At 48.3% G+C, this 19860-nt stretch overlaps 1 protein-coding gene across 1 annotated transcript in view; it reads right to left on the bottom strand.

Moving 5' to 3' along the window:
* Positions 1–18818, bottom strand: part of VSTM4 (V-set and transmembrane domain containing 4) — a 96030-nt gene extending 77212 nt beyond the window's left edge. Inside the window, exons 1-2 of the mRNA XM_042960974.1 lie at positions 18760–18818; positions 9918–10316 (exon numbers count right to left, since the gene is read on the bottom strand). Coding sequence (XP_042816908.1) covers positions 9918–10316; positions 18760–18814 — 454 coding nt within the window. The 5' untranslated portion in view covers positions 18815–18818. The remainder of the gene's footprint in view (positions 1–9917; positions 10317–18759) is intronic.
* Positions 18819–19860: the final 1042 nt, after the last annotated feature.

Below are 19860 nucleotides of genomic sequence, written 5' to 3' on the forward strand. Positions count from 1 at the left end.
TAATCGTTAGGCAAGGTTGAGAAGAATAGCCTACAAAATCAAGTGCAAATTCTCTAATATTCAGTACAAACCCCTCCACCATCAGCACTGCCTGCCTCCCCTAGTTATTCCAAGGTTATCACCCCTACTCCGTCTCAGACTCCAGCTGTCCTGACCCACTGTTACAGGGTGCCCACACACTGAGATGCCACTTCCTCCCACTTCCTGCCCTGTGGAAATGGCGCTGCCTTCCCCCTCATCCTTAGAGGCTCTCCTGTGTGTTGAAATTGTGCACACCTTGACCCTTGCATACACTGTTACGTATCTGCCCCCCTTACAGACAGATCCACCCATGTTTCCCCAAGTTTCCAGCACAGCAGGATCCTGGCACAGAGCAGGTGCTCAGTAAAATGCCCGCCGAGTGAAGGGATAAATGAGTTCACCCAACACCACCGAGCACCGTAGTCAATGTGTTATTTTCCGACGCAATTTGTTCGCTAAGCCCAGCAAAGCTTCCTCAGCTAAACTGATCACCTCTCTGGAGGCTGCCACTCATTTCCTTATCAGCTTTGCCTCTCTTCTCTAGTTTGAGTGGATCTTTCTGGAAATGAGGTTCCCAAAACGGACTGCTGTGGTCCCCATTAGTCTCACCAGGGCAGTACACATGACACAGCCGCCTTCCTCCCCAGGGGCACCAGGCCAATTTGTACGTGGATGGAAATAACACCGGCTGTTCGCGCTGCCATATCACATTGCAGACACACACCTGATTCACTGCCACCATCACCAAGGTCCCTTCACGACAGCCTCTTAGCCTCCCGTTGACTCTCCAACTGCGCCTGTGCTACGTCTTCCCCAGATGTGTTGCTCTGCCATTTTCCAAGTTGAATCTTATTCTGTTATTCCCTGCCTGTATTTCTTACCTCTCTGGATTCATTTTTATTACGTTTCTACTCCTCGCTGACATTAGAAAACATTTCCCAGTTTTGTGTTTTCTGTAAAATTCATTGGGGTGATGTGTGCTCCTTTTTCAATGTCATTGATTAAACAGTTAAATGAAATCAAACCTAACATTGACCCTCCTGGTTTCCACTGGAAACTTCTCCAGAGGGTTCAAGGACATGTGTCACTTAGGACTTTTTGATCCATTTTCTTTGCAGGAAAGGCTTCTTGCTCAGTAAGATGCTCATATAGCCCAAGCAACTGAGTAATCTGCACAACATTCTCTACCTTTCTTTCTCCCTCTGTGTCATAAAAATAACATCGATCATCTGGTATGACAATTCCTCTAAGATAAGCTGAGCGCGATTCACAGGGCGTCATCTACAGGGTCACATGTTTTCAATTTTCATTATAGTTTTCAATTTCATATAGTGTTGTGCTTCAATTTTCATTATTTATCATATCGTGTTGTACCACACAGCACCAATAGCCCCGTAGTCAGGAGCCCCCTTCCACAATCTCACATGTATGCGATTTGCAGATAACCCTTAATTTATTACGTCCCCTGTCTTCAAAATCCCCATTTTCCATCATGTTTTAATAATATGCATAGTTAAAACATAAAATGGCAAGTTATGCTTTGCCTCAAATTAATACAACTTACATTTCTTAGCCAGCTTACAGAGAAGTCTCCAGGAAAAAAAAATAAAGCCATGAAAAATTCATATGTTAGTGCAGATTTTTTTCCAATAACTTGCTACTTGCTTTTTTTGCCACATTTACATGCTCAAGGACTTACCCCAAATTTGGGGAAACAAAATATAGAGAACAAAGTAAAGCCAATAACACCGCAGATATTGGGGTGAGTTGGTTATTTGGGCTTGGGATTTTTTTTTTAATTTTGTATGACATTTAGAAAGCATTTTATGGGCATATAGATAATGAGCTGGACTTTATAAGGAGCCACCATCCCAGGGATGCAGCACGGATGTGTTGGCTTACACACAGTTCCCTGAACCCCCTGTGACTCCATTCCTTCTTCTCCCCTTCAAAAGATCAAATCAAAGCATAAGGGATAAGGACTGACAGATGATAATACTTGATTCCACTATCATAGATGTAAACAATTTAAAGATGCTAGACTTTGGGGCGCCTGGGTGGCTCAGTCAGTTAAGCATCTGACTTCGGCTCAGGTCATGATCTCACGGTTCGTGAGTTCAAGCCCCGCTTTGGGCTCTGTGCTGACAGCTCAGGGCCTGGAGCCAGCTTCAGATTCTGTGCCTCCCTCTCTATCTGCCCTCTTCCCCTCGCACTCTGTCTGTCTGTCTCTTTCTCTCTCTCACTCCCTCAAGAATAAATAAATATATTTTTTTTAATTTTAAAAAGATGCTAAACTTTAATCGGCATTCATGAAAAGTCAGTTGTGGCACCACAGTAAAATCCATGAGCTACATTTATTCAACAGCTTGGCAAGTGAGTTTCCCAGTAATAACCTCTTCAACCCGAAGACCTGCTGATCACATTTCTGTCCCTCTCCTCTTCAGAGAGAACATCTGACCTTTCTTAAGTGGTGACCATTCACAGGTAAGAAAGAACTCCAGCTAAGGAAAAGTGAGATGTCCTGGAGTGTAGGAAAGGTACCCAATGTTAGAGGCGTGCCCAGTGCCTTTGAGACAAGGATTCTGAGGCCCTTGCCACAGGTTGGGATAAAGTTGTCCTAGGCCCTAATCTCCTTACAATTTCAGTGTTTCAAAATGAAAGCTCTTTGAGTATCTGCCTGCCTGCCCGTTGGTAGTTTTCCTCTCTGAGCCACCTGTTTTACAGAACACGAACTTGCAGAAAACCTTACCCGCCTCTGATCACCCATTTCTCTAGCCCACCTTGCAGGCGCTACACTGAGTCAGGAAGCCAGAAGCCACGAACTTGAAACAAGCTATGAGTTGCAACTCCTGCAAAGACCAGACCAGACTAGTCAGAGCCACAGTGGACCACAGCCCTGACCTTTCACCTTTTCCTATCTTTATAATGCTAAAAATCACACCCGGGAATGGAGGCGGAACAGGCAAATAACACTTACTATGTGTGAAGGAGCATGTGCTGTTAACTGTGCCTGCGTATTTCCCCACCTTTACATGTTTAGACATCGCTCCTTTCCTGCCTCAGCCCCTCCAAACACTTTCTGCAGCCACTGTTCAGGGAGCAGCCCGGTATCCTTCTCACGAAGGCTGTCTCCCTCACGCCCGGACATGAGCTTGCAGTAATGCTATCCATGCCACCCTTGGCCTCGTGTCTGTTTCTACCTGGGAGTCAGAGAACCCTGAAGTCAGTAACACCTTGATTTAAAAAAAAAAAGTAGGAAAGTAGGTTTTAAAACTTTAGGCTATCTCTGACAAGTTTCTAGATGGTTTTATTGTTATTATTATCATCATCATCATCATTTTTAACACTTTATTTTTTGGGGGGCAGTTTTAGGTTCAGAGCAAAATTGAGGGGAGGGTACAGAGATTTTCCAGACCCCCCCAGCCCTTACACATGCATAGCCTCCCCCACTGTCAATGCACCCCCACCCACCAGAGGGGTACATTTGTTACAATACATGAGCCTACAATTACACATCAAAACCACCCAGTCTATTGTTTACCTTAGGGTTCATTCTTGGTACGGTACATTCTATGGGTTTGGATAAATTAATAATGACACGTATCCACCATTATAGTACCATACAGAATGTTTTCATTGCTATAAAAATCCTCTGTGCTATACTTATTCATCCCTCCCTCCCAACCCCTGGCAACCATTAATCTTTCCACTATCTCCATACTTTTGCCTTCTCCTGGAATGTCATATGGTTAGAATCATAGAGTATGTAGCTTTTCATTCACTGGGTAACATGCATTTAAGGTTCCTCCAGGTCTTCGTGGCTTGATAGCTCATTTCTTGAGATTGGGTTTTTAAAAGCGTATTAAGAAACTTAAAAAGGAAAAGGTAAATTACTAAGACACATTGTCAGGCCAAACCCAATTGCTTTTCTGATAGGCTTACTAGTAGGGATCACAAAAAAGTCATGGATACCTCAAAGCTGGTTTTTCAGTAGACCAACTGACAATCACTAGCAGGGGCCATGTGGGCTAGATGGGAAAACATGGTCAAGGTAAAAGCCAAAATGGTCAAAGTAAAACTCCCAGAACTGTCAACAAAAAGAGTACAGGTAGATGACTCACTACGGGCCAACGCAATAAAGTCAGCAAAACCAAATGAGATATCAACTTGCAGACGTCCTTGAGAAGTAACTGAAAAAGTCTATATCTGAAAAAATAAGATAACTTATTATGTTGCCAAATACAAGTCAACAACCTTTCTATAAATCAGCAATAACCAATTTAAAAGAGGTGTGTGTGTGCACGTAGGGAGAAGGGGTAGATCCCACTTAGAAGCATGCAATACCTAGAAATAAACATAATAAAAAATGTTCAAGACTCATATTAAGACATCTTTACCGAATGATTAAAAATATCAGCCGGCATGCATGAAGGAACACAGCAGGTCCCTGGATAGGAACATTTAAAATCATAAAGACGTATAAGATGTATATACCCACACCAAAGTAATTTATAAAGTCAATTAAACCCCAATAAAATCAAAACCCAACATAATTTCTACAAAACTAAGGAAGAGCAGCTGAAGAAAAAATGAAATGAGACTAGGCAAGACATTTATTTTAAAACTAATGAGACTTGCCCTATTCTCTAATAATTAAAATCGTGCTATATTGGTGAGGTATGGAGTTTACATTTAAATGTAGGAATTTAACTCATGAAAATGTAACATTTCAAAACAGGGAAATTTTATCTGTTCAGTAGATGACGTAGGGACAACAGGATAGCCATTTTGAAACAAAAAGGAAGTTAACTATTCCACACCATATATAAAAATGGATTCCAAAGAGAGAGAGTAAAATTTTCTTTTAATCCTTTAAAAACATTAAAGGAAAACAGAAAATACCTTTATAAGCTTGAGATGGGAAAAAGCTTCCTAGATAATATATGAAGCCAAGGTACTATGTGTAATTTATTGAATAAATTACATCTCAATAAAAAATACAACTGAAAGAGTTAAGCATCTGATTTCGGCCCAGGTCATGATCTCACGGTTTGTGAGTTTGAGCCCCGTGTCAGGCTTTGTGCTGACAAGTCAGAGCCTGGAGCCTGCTTCAGATTCTGTGTCTCCCTTTCTCTCTGCCCCTCCCCTGCTCATGCTCTGTCTCTCTCTCTCTTTCTCAAAAAAAATTTAAACATTAAAAAAAAATATGACTGAAAAAAGGAATACCATAAAGGGAAAAAATGGCAAATCTAACAACATAAATATCTGAAAATGTAAAATATCTATATGGTAAAGGAAAAAAACCAAACATAAACACAGTGTAAGGTCAAATAACAAACTGGAAGAAAATTTTGCACCGTTATAGCAGCTAAAAGAATTAATGATCAGAAAAAAATATATATATGTGTATATGTATATATATATGTGTATTACATATACATATACACATATATATATGTACACATATATACATATATATACACACATATATATATATATGTATATATATATATGAAAAAAACGGCAACCAATTAAAAAACAGGCAAAGGTTATGGACAGGCAATTGACAGAAGAAATTTTTTTAAATAGTCAATAAACATATGACAAGATTTCAACCTCACTACCTCACTAATAATTGAATATAATAATTGAAATTAAATTGTATTGAATATAATAATCAAAATTAAAACAACAAGGAAATATTATTTTTCCCATCATAGTGATAAATAATGAAAAAGATTAATAATATCCATTGTTAATGAGGCTTCAGGGAATTAGACTCTATCATGCGATGATAGAGCATAAATTTCCAAAATCTTTTTGGAGAGCATACGGGCATTGTCTATTAAAAATTTAAATATGCATAGCCTTAGGCCCAGCAATTCTCTTTCCAAGAATGTAACCAAACAGAAAAACTTGAAAACGTGCAGAAGGGTGTTCACCGAAGCACTTGCTGTGTTAATGAAAAATTGGAAGCTTCCTAAGACCTCAGCACTAGGGGGATGATGGTGTGCAGTTTGGCGTTGTCTGGCTATGTGATATCGATCACAAAAAAGTGTAAGTAATATCATCAACAATGCTTGTACAGCATGAAGTGTAGTGTTGTTAGAATACATACGTGTTGGTGGGCACTGAGTGCCCACCGAAGACGGACTTGAAAGATGTAAAGCACGGACTGACAATGATTACTTCTGGGGATGGCAGTGAAACTGGGGATATTAAGATGTGAGATAGATCTCTGTGGGCTAGCATACACAAAGAAGTCCTTTGTGATGGAAGAGGAAGGATGGACAAGGGCCTCGAATATGACATATGATTGGAATGGGCCAAGGGAAAGAGAAGTGACTTCTCCAGAGAAGGTGCCATCATCAAGTCATGCCTACCTCAAAGTCATCCATGGCAAGAAGTGCTATCAAAAAGCATTTCATTGATTCATCAAGTACTTATTAGGCATCAGCTGTATACCAGGCACTCATAATCATCATCATCACCGTCATCATCTCTGAAAAGTCTATATTACATAGACCAATCCGCGGGGAAAAGGCATTTTCAATTCTGGTGGGTATATGAATTCATTAACTACTCTAGAGGTCAAGTCACCTCCTTAAATTGTATCAATCTAAATGGTATCAATCGTTAAACTGAGTATTCCTTTGGACCCAGCAATCTTATTTCCAAGACTTTATTCAAAAGGCAGGGACATTTGTGGAGATTTACCGACCGTAATTTTGAACAACTTAACTGTCCAATAACAGTAACTGAAAAGATAAACTGTAGTACATCCGCATCATGGAATACTATCCTGCCGTTAAAATTATGTGATGGGAGCATAACTAACAACACGGGAAAATGTGCACACTAAGCCAGTCAGAAAATAGTACTTATGGTATGAGTGGAATTAGGTTTTTAATTGTTATTTGCATAAAAATGACTATACGGATTTACACTGAAATGTTAAGTTATGCCTGGGTGGAGATATTACAAGTCGTTTTTACCTTCTTTAAACCCTGAAACCTATTACTTCACGTTCTTCATGTTTAGTAGTTCTCTAATTGAACTATATTATTTTTGCAATAGAAAACAACCAACATGTGGAAATCAGGGTAAAACCCTGTGACACTTGCTCTGTGCCGGGAACCATCCCCTCAATATACAGTATGAATCAACCTCCTTTTTCAACAGTGAGATGAGAAGACAGTATGCACCCACCTTTCTTTCTGGGAGTTCACAGTGAAACACAAGCAGTTTTATTCTCACATCAAGAGTATGCAAGGGGCGCCTGGGTGGCTCAGTTGGTTAAGCGTCCGACTTCGGCTCAGGTCATGATCTCACAGCTCGTGAGTTCGAGCCCTGCATCGGGCTCTGTGGTGACAGTTCAGAGCCTGGAGCCTGCTTGGGATTCTGTGCCTGCCTCTCTCTCTGCTCCTCCCCCACTCATGTTCTGTCTCTCTCTCTCTCAAAAATAAATTAAACATTTAAAAAAAAAAGAGTATACAAGAAGGAGAGTGCAATAGTCTATGGCCAAGGAAGGGCAGTGAGGAGGGGTAGTGTTGAAAACATTCCCAAGAAAATTTCCCCCTCTCCTGGGAATGGCTTGAGAAGCCCATAGGAAGGAGGAGAGCAAAGTGAGTGTATTAGAAAAGAAAGAATATGGGGCCCAGTAGAGGAAAGGCACTTACTCCAAAACACTTCTGAGAATTCCTATTCAGTATTATAACACAAAAATACGTGCCCATTGTGTTTGTTTTGTTCTGGTTTTCCATACAACAATTATTAATGTGAGGTGAAGATTTAGGAAAACAAGGCCCCTGGAAATGAGCGAGGGAAAGGGCCTGGGGAAAGGCGCCCCAGGAGGCTGGAGCCACGGGCCTGTCCCCCGCCTTGCCCAGGAAGGACAGAGAGCCAAGCTTCCGCACACTCCCCCCAGCCTGGGGCGGACATGTTCCAACCTAAACAAGCCAGTCTGCTTTCAGGTCATGTATTTGGAACTACCTTTCCTTAACCCTCCTGATGTAGTCCCCTTGAAGCCTGTGTGGAATATTCTAGAAGGCATGGTCATCACTTCCTAAGGTTTCTAATCTTCCTGTCAGAAAACCACAGTCCTGCTCAGAGGCTGAGGCAGTGTGAGGAGCAGGAGGCTCTGAGGCGGAGCAGACACAGCAAGGGAGGCCCAGCTCTGCTGTGAGATTAGAATCACTTCCAGGTGAGCCGTCAGAGGGTGTGTGGGTCGGGGGGATGGGGGGGGGGGGGGGTGAGCATGAGACAGACAGAGAGACAGAGGAAAGAGAAACAAGAAAAGAGTAAGGGAAGGGAAGGAGAGGGACGAGGGGAAGAACCAGAAACGGGAAGAACAGGAGATTGAAAGGGAAGGAGAGGAAGAAGAGAGAGGAGGTTCTGAGAAGAGAGCGGGAAGGGGAGGAAGGGAGGGAAGGGAAGACAAGGGGGAGGTGGGGGAGAAGAAGAAGGGGGGAAAAGGTGTGTATTTTCAGTGAAACCGTAAGAACTACCTCAGGTTTGGGGCGCAGGTACCTAAACGAACATTCTAGAAGGAACCCAGCTTCCCTCACTGAGGGTAGATTCGCATTAAATAATGACCGAGATGATTGCACTTGAATGTAGGAAATCTTTACACCCTTTCTGATTGGCACAGAGTCGTTCCTAACAAGAGCTGTAACGTACAGTTCCAGAATACACTGTGACATAAAAATAAAAAGGATGTGCGTGAGACTTTATGTTTCGGAGCCAAGTGGATATTCAGAGTGGATTCCCTCCTCAGCCTTTGGTCATCTGATGTATTTTTCTGTTTTCTGTGCCAAAAGATATATTTATACTAATAGTCATTTGTTTTCTTGAATGAATATGCTTAGGGAGAAAATGTGCACATTTCAGATAATACATCATTCTGTGCTTAAGAACATTATAATGAGCAAACTCCAAAGGCAAATAAAGTTGTACTAAACACTATCTACATAAATTATCTACTTTAACATGTCCCTTATGCATATAGGATATTAAAAATACCCTTTCTCCTTCCATCAAAAAAAAAAAACCTTTTTACAACTGAGTTGTATCCCTTTTAAAAAGCTTATCAAAACAGCATCACTAATGCCTTTAACATTATATTACATGTATATAATAAAATTAGATTCTTTCCCACACTTGGGACCATCAGCTTTACTTTGTGATCCTCTTTATCCTGTACCAGACCAAATTCAAGTTAGAAGCAATCAAAAATGCAATAGTCAGCACCCAAAAGCAAGTCTTATTAAAACTGTAGAACATTTGTGATTTAAAAACATGATAACCCTCAAATATGGCACTTGGTAGTCGAGATGTTCCAGGACACAACCCATGCCTCCTATCTTTCTCCAGGAAGGGAGGGCCACCTCTGGTCCTTTGCGTGCTTTGGGATGAATTTCTCAGTGAGATGTTGCCTGTGGCTTGGATCACTTCTTCCGGGCAACAGATGAGAGCCACCAGCCTGCCCTGCTCTGAGGCCCGGAAACTGACATCAGGACCTCCCAATGCATGCTCCTCCCACAGATACCCAGCACCCTCTAGCCAAAGCAAGCAAGCCTGCACAGACCTGACCTAGGGGCGTAGCATGCACATAACCAGTCCAATCTTTCAGACGTGAGGGTTTTACTCAGGGTTAGGTTGGGCAGCATGGGGCCAGGCACTGGCTCCTTTCTCTCCTTACTTCTACGTTAGCCACAGCGTCTAAGGAAAGGGCTACCCTCATCCCCACAGCCTGTTTCACACGGCCGTGGCCCACAGAGGCCACGAAGATGCATTCTAGCCCAACAGAGTCATCCGGGGGCCCCTATCTCGCTGACTGGAGCGAGGACCACAGATCTGAACCCCTTCTCTCCCCCGAAGAGTGAACATGCCCTTACCTCTCATCTCCGTCGCTGAGGAGCCATTGGACCAGGCGGTCCACTTATTTCTGTGCTTGCTGATTTCCTGGACTTTGCACACGTAATGCCCTTGATCCGCTGGCCGAAGGGTCAAAACAGAGAGTGTGTAGAGTGCCCCACGTCTCTCCTCGAGGAGGCACAGCCTCTGCCGGAAGGCACTGCGGCTATAATTCCCATAGTACTGCACCACCCGGAGCTTGGTCATCTTAACCATCAAGGCCTCCTGGGAGTTGGGGCGTGCAAAGAACCAGCGCACGGCCAGCAAGCTGTCCTTCCGTCTCTTCTGGGAGACGTGGCAGAGAAGAGTGGCATTTTCCCCCTCCAGGTAGTCAACCACAGGCCCCGGGGACACGGTGACATTGAGGGCCCCACACACCTCTGCAGAGAAAAAAAGGAAAGAAGAAAATGAGCACAGGTCCTGCCTTTCACCAGAAGGATGCACAGCGCGTCTTTTCTCCAGGAGCCATCTGCATGGCCAGAGGGGCAGGCCACCCTGATCCTGTCCACACTCACTCCTTTGTGGTGGATGGAAGGACTCCTTCAGGAGCATGGCAGGGACAGGGGGTTTCTGCGGGCTCCCATGTCCTCACCCTTGAGACATCCCATTCACAGGAGATGCTACTGACCATCTGGCCCAGACATAGTTTAAAAACATTTTGAATTAGCTGCTGACATTTAAAATCCAGGCAACTGGGGCGCCTGGGTGGCTCAGTGGGCTAAGCATCCAACTTCGGCTCAGATCGTGATCCCCTGGTTCGTGGGTTTGAGCCCTGCATCGGGCTCTGCACTGACAGTGTGGAGCCTGCTTGGGACTCTCTGTCTCCCTCTCTCTCTCTCTGCCCCTCCCACGTGCTCTTGCTCTATCTCTCAAAATAAATTAACTTTTTTAAAATGTTAAAAAAAAAAAAAAAAAGATCTGGGTTTGGGAAATCTCTTAAAAATGTCCAGCCACATCCTATCCACCAGCCTGCCTCCCAGGGTCCGCTTTGATCAGTTTCGTCCCGACCTGCCTGACCTGGCAATGCTGGGGGTCCAGGAGCTGGCCTTCCGAGCCCCTTGCCCTGTCTCAGCTTTTTCAACTGTAACCAAGGCAGAGCGTCAGTACTGGTCAGGTGGGCATTAAACCAGCACCGAGGAGCTGGAACAACAGAGGCTTCTTAGGTTCTTGCTCTAAGTCTTCAGTGGCTTTAGGATCCACAGCTTCAGAGCTGCAGTGCAGGGATAAAGAATGAACGAACCCAGGAACAGGGAGAACTGGGAGAACCGCCCCACCCCCCAACAACCCAGAAGATGCTCCGAAATTCCAGACCTGGTCTACTACTTCCTGTCCTTTGTTTTCTTAGATCCACCCCAAGGGCTGCCCCTCTCTGGCTGCCATTCTGCCCACCTTTGAGGGAGCCACCCCAACACCCACCCAGACCAGCCTGACCAGCAGAGCTCACAGAGGCCTTCCCCCAGGAGACATGCCGCATGGGGATTACAGGGGCTCTGCAGTGTGGCCGTCCTGCCCTGGGGCTCACGGATGGACTCGTCACCTGGCAGGCAGAGCCCAGAAAGGACGTTTTACACAGGATGCCCAGAACCTCCTTCCATCCAAGCAAGACTGTCTTCACACCGCATCCCCTGTCCTCAACCTGCACTGCCAAGGGCCCAACAGCAGCAAACGCTATTCCCTGCCCGCCCCATTGCACAAGCAGGTGTCCCTGGGTGGTCATCTCCAGCCACAGCTTTCAGCCCCAAATGTCACCTCTGGTCACATGAAGGGGCTCGGGTCCTGATGTGAGGATCACCAGAAGCTTTGAACCCTGGCCAGGGCTGCAGGTATGCAAGGAGGAAGGACGAAAAAGATGAAGAAAGGCCTGAACCCCTCCACTGCGAGGAGCAAGGGGAGGAGGCCCTGTGTCTGCTGGGGCGGGAAGTTCTCACATAGAAAATATTCTTCACTGTAAAAATCCTGGCGATAAGCTAATCCTCCCATGTGGCTTCTGCTATCGAGTTCATAAACAGAATACCTTCCGAGGTATGACTGGGGGGTCAATTTCCTTTCATTTTCTTTCTCCTCTCTTAGAAGCCAGGGCCCCCCAGGACACTCCAGGACACTCCAAGATCCCTAACTCAATCACATCCACATAGTCCCTTTTGCCACATAAGGTAACATTCGCAGGTTCCAGGAATTAAGACACAGACATCTCTGGGGGCCATCATTCGGTGTTAACCCCATCGTGACCACCTTTTGTTACCTTAAAAAATAGGTGGGCATAAACTCACAAGAAAAAGGTTGGTGGCAGGTTGGACTCACCTTGTGGAAAAGAATGAGGACTTCTGTGTCTATAGCAGCAAAGGACAAAGCAGGCCCAGGGAGACACTTTGGGAATGAAGGGCATCAACAACCAAGGCAGGTGCACATTCTCTAGTCACAATCTCACTGTGCCAGACATCACTCATGTAAGACAACAGAGGAGGAACTGCCCCCACCCCGTCTCCCCTGCACCTTGTCCATCTGCCCTGCACCTTGCCTGTGCAACATATTAAATTAGCCCAAGTCCTTCCTGACTGCAAAGGCTCTGCCTTTAGTCCCCACAGGGGCAGGGGCTCCCTGGCGGGCAGCCACACAGGCAGGACAGCAGGCTGACCCACTCCAACCTCTGTCCTGGGATTCGTCACAGGCAGAGAGTGGCAGAGAGGCAGCAGCTGGCTTCCAGGATTGAAGCCCAGCTCCACCCGCCTCCAAAGGCCCCCCACTGGAGTCAAGGAGAGCTGGGGAAGGCAGGAAATTGAAACAATATGGGTGGGATGAGAGAGCCCAGACCCCACACCCCAGTCTCCTCCTATTAACGCTGCGTGAAGGAGGGATTATTTATAGTGACTGAAACCAGGAGAATGTGCCAAATGTTCAGTCCCATGGGAGGCCAGATTCCATCCTGGAGGCAAACGAGTAACCCTTGCACTCCTGTGGCTCTGGCCAGGAGTCAGCAGCTCCCATCGAAGCCAATGGACTGAACCATCTGCCTAAACTGGCCCCTCCTCTTCTCTTTACCACACGTTAAAGCCCGAATCCCCACTCCTCAGGACTTGACTGTGTGTGACTGAAGGTCCTTGAAGATAGGACCTTCAAGGAGGTGATTAAGTTAAAACGAGCTGTTAGGGAGGACCTTAATCCAACACGCCCAGTGTCCTTATAAGAAGATGACTTTGGGCACGGATATGTGCACGCACGGAGGGCAGACCCCATGAGGAGGCAGGGAGAAGACGGCCATCTGCAAGCCAAACAGGGAGCCTCAGAAGAAACCAAACGTGCAACACCTTGATCTCAGACCTCGGGCCTCCAAGACTGTGCTGAAAGCCCCCCCAAGTCTGTGGCACTTGGTTACCACAGTCGTAGCAAATCAATACACAGGAAGGCTCACTTTGGCCCTACGTGTGCCACCAACCCAGATATTTACACCCACTTTCAACTCAAGGGTATGGGCGGTGGGTGACTGAAACTCAGGCCCAAAGGCCCCTCAGGGCCTTAAAGCGTTGCTAGAGGACACAGGTTCTCAAGGGTCCCCCCGGCATGTGATGAGCCTTCTCTGAAAGCCAGGTGTTCGCAATAACGCCCTCTGCTTGGCACTGGAAATGGCTAGATTAAATCCAGTGAACACAGCTCGCGTGCAGGCATGGGGAGAGACGGGAGAAAACGCGGCAGAGGCCCCCAGTGCCCAGCAGACATCAGCTGCGCTGGGTATTTAGTTAAATACCAGAAAAGAAAGCACCGTGTAACGTCCACCTCACCGTGGTGGCCAGACCCCGTACGGCTCAGCAGAGAGAGCAGCAGTGGGAGTCAGGACAGGGGGAAGCAAGGGCAAGCCCAACAGATGGAGTCGGGCTGACCAGAAGGAGAGTCCAGGCCTGCCCCTTCCGGGGGTCGGGCTGGATGGCAGAGAATACACCCCCTGCAGGGCAGAGGGGCCAGCCAAGCAAGCAAAGGCCAAGCCAGCTACCGGACAGGGGAGGGTGGGTATCACTCTCCTACCCCAGGAACGCAAGGGAGCAGCCCCGGGCGAGGCAGAGTCTCTCCTCTCCTGGCCTAGGAGGGAGAATTGTCAAAAAGTCATTCCAGCCCAGAGAAGAGCTGTTTCTTTTTCTTTTTTTTTTTACTCTTAATTTTAATTAATTAATTAATTAATTAATTAATATTTAAATCCAAGTTAGTTAACATACAGTGTAATAATGCTTTCAGGAATAGAATTTAGTGATTCATCACTTACATACAACACCCAGTGCTCATCCCAACAAATGCCCTCCTTAATGCCCTTCACCCATTTAGCCCATCCCCCCCACCCAACACCCCGCCAGCAACCCTCAGTTTGCTCTCTGTATGTTAAGAGTCCAGAAGAGCTGAATTTCTTGCTCTGTGACCCTGCATTGCAGGGAACTAAGGGGGGAGGTAGACTGCTCAACCCTTTGCCCCGGGCACCTCTCTCCTTTCCTCCAGCTTACATCCCAGCCTATGCTTTGTGCACTTAATCGCTCAACAAATACTTGCTGAGCAACAGCCACATCCCAGGCCATGTACAAGGAAGACAGCTTTCCTAAACTCATGGAGCTGAGAGTCCAGTGGGCAAGGTGGCCCGTCATCGGGAAAAAGACGCAGGAGTATTTAACTGCAAATAGTGTCACATGCTACAGAGAAAAGGTGCGGGGCTTTAAAAAATCAGGGCAAGATCCTAATCTAGTCTGTGGGGTCAGAGAAGAAGGAGACTCTGGGGAGGTGACTGTGAGCTAAAGGCTCAGTTGGAGTTCATGACATAAAATTCAGGAGAACAGCAAACAGTGATCTTCCTGGGAGAGAGAAGTTTCCACCTGTGCAAAGACCCTTAGGCAGGAGGAACCTGGTGCAGCCTGGAAACAGAAAGAACAGTGTCCTCTGGTGATGTGCACCACATAGTGGCCCACAAAGCCACCCGTGCCTGCTGGTGGATCTCAGGAGGGTACTTTCTACCCCAGTAAGGGTCCCCCAAGGCCAGTTCTTACAGGAGGAATATGACAACACAGGCAGAGAAGAAACTGACCCAGACAGAGCAACAGGATTCTGGCCACAGGGAACCCTATTCTTTCAACAAGCACATGCCTCACTACTTGGGAGCCCTGGTGCCCCATGTGGGCTGGGCACTGGGGTACTCATGGCCCAGACCTTCCCAGTGGCTTGGTGGGGCTGGGCAGAGAGCCAGAGGTTGGCCCTGAACAAAGCCAGGCTAGAAACCTGGTGCTATTAGGTGTGAGACCCTCAGAGCCTGTTTCTTCATCTGAAAAACTGAAAGATGATGCCTCACGAGGTTAAGTGTGGGCTCCAATGAGAAAACACCTTTAAAATACGGGTATTAGTTTGTATGCTCTGAGAGCTGGGCAGCTGAGGTCTACAGAAAGTGACATACACGCCCATCCTCGAGCAGTGTGGGCTTCTTGAGTGTATGATCTGCATCATACAGGGCCCTACATTTGAAGGGGCACCCCACTTGGCTCAATCTCTGCTGTCACTCTCTTGACATTTTTGAATAAGGGACCCCACATCTTCATTTTGCACTTGATTCCGCAAATGATGTGGCTGATTCTGACTATAAGCACACATCAAATTCCTGTGATTAGGATTTACGGGGTCTCACCCTGTTGTTCCCGTTTGGATAATGTCATGAGAAGGACTAACACAGCTCTGAAAACAGCTTAAAAGAACATCTTTGTACCAAATGGTATATAACCTACTCACCTAGTACAAAGCCCCTGCCCCTCCCTCCAGCACTCATCATGAAGGGGAGGAGGGAAACTTCCAGCTGCAGGGGAGTGTAGGTAGGACTTCTAACAGAAACAAGGCACCCACCTTGCTTGGGACACAGAGGTGGGTATGGTCACCGGGATGTGCCAGTGGCTCTGTGTCCCATTCTCTTTCTCTGTCCTTAAGAAACTGCTCCCTCTCACTCCAAGAATTCCTCACTGCTGCCCTGAATTTTATGGCATTAACTCCAACTCAGCCTTCAGCTCACGGTCACCTCCCCAGGGTCTCTTTCTTCCCTGACCCCGTTCAGCCAGAAGTTACTACGTTTATGAAGAGTGCAAATAGTGGGTACCAATCAGCAACAAAAATCTCATTTTTATTAAAAAGATAGTCTTGGGGCACCTGGGTGGCTCAGTCGGTTGAGCGTCCGACTTCAGCTCAGGTCATGATCTCACAGTCCCTGAGTTCCAGCCCCGCATCGGGCTCTGTGCTGACAGCTCAGAGCCTGGAGCCTGCTTCATATTCTGTGTCTCCCTCTCTGTCTGCCCCTTTCCTGCTCATGCTCTGTCTCCCTCTGTCTCAAAAATAAATAAAATAAATAAATAAAATTAAAAAACTTTAAAAAGATAGTCTGAATTTCAAATAAATCTCTGAAAGAAATACAATTGTATTACTTAAAAACCCATGGCACTAGGAGCCTGTGTTTATCAAGCACCAAGCAGAGATGTTACCAGACCTAGCCTATGGGGTGCTGCATTCACATTAGGCCATGACCTGAAAATAGCTTTCATCCAGGACAAAAACTGACATTGACCAATGATAGAGGCTAACAACAGCTGGGTGTGAACTCTATGCCTAGCACTGTTCTAAGCACTTTAGATGTATTTAGTCAGTTGATACTCAAGCTATGTTTTTTTTTCAATGTTTATTTATTTTTGAGAGAGAGACTGAGTACTTGCGAGCAGGGGAGACGGGGAGAGGCAGACAGAGTGGGAGACAGACGATCCGAAGCAGACTCCATGCATGACAGCAGAGAGAGCCCGATGCGGGGCTCAAACCCACCAACCGTGAGATCATGACCTGAGCCGAAGTCGGACGCTTAACCCACTGAGCCACCCAGGCGCCCCATCCTGGAACTGTTTATCCCCAATTTACTGAGAAGAGGGCTGACACACAGAGAGGCTAAGCCCATTGCTCAAGCTCACATAAACATGGCAGAGCTGGCATCTGAGTGCAAGCCATCTGGCTTCAAAGGCAGCTCTCAACCACCACTCTGGACCACAGCTTGGCTTTTGGTAAATATTTTACCCTTTGGTTTCCTTTCCTATAAAATGAGGGTGGGACCAGGTAACCGCTAAGTCCCCACTCTGCCCCCAAATCAAGAAGCAGAAAAGTGCAGTGGTTAAGAGTCCAGACCAATGTATAAAGCCTCCCCGGGCACCGTGGCGAGGAGTCATGGGTGAAACACTCAGTGGAGTGGGTGGCACATGGTGAGTCCTCCCTGAAGCAGGGCTGTCTGATTACCTCCGGCATGGCCTCGGGCACAGCCAGGGCAGACTCTAAAGGATCCCCAGTTGCAGCTCTCAAGTCTCCTGAAAACATGAGAATGTCCCTGACCCCCCAAAAGTCTCTCTCTGAGGGCACCCTCCTTGATAGCACCTGTGATTATTAGGAAGGTGGTCAGGGAGCCTGGGGCCCCTTGCATCCTGTTGGCTGCTGCCTACTCCACACAGGCCACCACAACTGGCCTGGCCCAACCACCCCAGTCAAACTTGCAGTCGCGGTCAGCCAAGGCAGGGACAGGTACAAGAGCATTTCCTTCCCACTGCACCGATTTCAGATTCAGCAGAAACCCCACTGCCCTGGTAGCCAGGGAACAATGGGTGAATTTCTTCCCACTGTGATCCAAGTCTCTCCTCTTCAGACTCTGATCTACACTGGCTCAAATGCCAGCTCCACCACTCGGTAGCTGGGTCACCCTTGGAAAATCACTTAACTCAGAGCATCAGCTTCCTTATTCACAAAACAAAGCTTAGATGGTAGGAGTTCAGTCTAGGGCCAGGCTCCCTGGGTTCGAATCCCTGCTCCACAACTTACAAGCTTATGAACTTAAGGCAAGTCGACTGGTGGGCCTGTGCCTCAGTTTTCTCGCCTATAAAATGGGGATGATAACAGCGCCTCCCCCAGAGGTCACAAACGGAGTTGATGTTTGCAAGGCACCTGGATATATAACCTTTGCTCCTGTCATGATTACTTTGAAGGGCTGTTGCGATTACATGACCTACTGTGTAGCAATACACAGGAAATGTAAGAGCCATTGACATACTCATTATTAACTATTATTCTAGCCACAGGGCCTTTGCAGCCCTGAGGCAGGGGGGCAGGGCTCGGGGGAATAAAGAGAGCCACTTTTTCAGCAACTCAGAAGTGAGGGCAGCCACCCCAAGAGAAAGCCAGCAGCGCAGGTAGGGGCCGTGCTAAAGCAGGGTGCGCCGGTAGAGGGTCCCACTTCTTCCAGGCGTGGACACCCTGTCTCAGCGGGCCTGGTCTCCAGGACCGCCCACGGACAAGTCCCGGGTTGGGTTGCCGGGGCACAGCCAGCCCCTCGCGCTGGGTCTGAGCAGCTCTCCGCAGAGGCAAAGGGAAGTTGCCGCCAGACTAACGTGCCCACAGTCGTTGGTCCCGAGTGTCGTGGAGAAAGAAAGAAAACAGAGCAACAACTAGGGCCGGCGGCGCGTCCCTTCAAGCTTTGCCCTCTAAGGCCTGGCCCCGCTGGGGCGCAGGGGCTGCTCCGAGTGTCCGCGGGGCCCCGGGGCCCGGCGGAGGCGGGAAGGGGGCCCCGGCACCGCGGCCGCGGGGAGCCGGGGAGGCGCCGCCGCGCTCCGCCGAACTGGCGCGGCCACCGGGACGCGCGGAGCCCCGGCCCGCCGGCGCGGACGGGGAGGGGGCGGCCCGGAGGCGGCAGGGCCTCCCCGCCAGGCCGGGCCCCGAGCCCCGAGCCCCGAGCCCCGGCCTCCCCCGCGCGGGCTGCCCTCGCCCCACCCGCGCGCCCGGCCCCGCCGCGCTTACCCGGGGCCGGAGCCCGCGCCAGCAGCACGGCCGCCGCCAGCGCCAGGAGCCGCATCTCCCCGCCGCCGCCCGGCGCTGTGACGCCCGAGCAGCGCCGCCGCCCGCCCGGCCCCGCCGCCAGCCCGCCCCGTGCCGCGCCCGCCCCCCGGCCAGGGCCCCGGCCCCGGCCTGGCCCGCCCCTCCCGCGGCCCGCCCGCGCTGGCCCCGGGGCTGCTGGGTGCCGCGTGCCGCACAGGGCAAGGGTGGTGGGGGGCGGGGACCCCGCGATCGGTTCGCTCAGCGACCTGTGAGCGGCTCACGTCGCCACCCCCATTTCACAGATGGGAAAACTGAGGTTCTGAGAGGGGATCGCGGGACACCGGGAGTGCACGACCGCAGTGAGATTCACGGTCTTTTTGCTTCACAGAGGGTCATTGCTAGGGGGAAGGCCGCTTGGAGTTTGGGGCTGTTGGGGTCAGGGGGAACCACAGTGGGACCTGAGGCTAACCCGCTGCCCGGCAGAGCCCTGCCGTCTCTCCACAGGGAACTTTGTGAGCCAAGGAGCAGCTGAGGGAGAAAAAGCCCTCTCTTGCCTGACCTGAACTGGGTACGGGGGATGTCAGGGGTGAGCTGGAAAATCTTGGAAAACTGGGAGGGTCCACAGAGACAAGTTCAGTGTGTGTGGATTCCATTAACACCAAGGATCACTCAGGGTGCCCTCAGCCACAGCCTGGGCTAGGTACTTTGCACCACGTTACTGAATCCTGGCACTGTGAGACCCTGGGAAAGTTGCTTAATCCCCACCCCCCCCCCACCCCGTACCTCAGTTTGCTCCATCTGTACAATGGGGAAGTAGGCACATCCATCATGGGGTGTTTAAGATTGAGACAGTTCCAGTGAATGCATGGACCCTGGCCCTATGAATGTCAGCTATCATTACGATTATATTATAAATAAGGAAGGGGAAGCAGGAACACGAAGGGGCTGACTGGGTCACACAGTGAGGGAGTGAGCCAAAGCCACTCATCCCAGGTCACTTTGAGCCAATACTGGCCTCTTCACCATGTTTCTAAACTTGGAGCCCGACTGATGTGACAGTCCAGGATCTCTAGAGCAAGAACA

The sequence above is a fragment of the Panthera tigris genome, chromosome D2 (assembly GCF_018350195.1).
Source record: "Panthera tigris isolate Pti1 chromosome D2, P.tigris_Pti1_mat1.1, whole genome shotgun sequence".
In the NCBI taxonomy this organism is placed as follows: domain Eukaryota; kingdom Metazoa; phylum Chordata; class Mammalia; order Carnivora; family Felidae; genus Panthera; species Panthera tigris.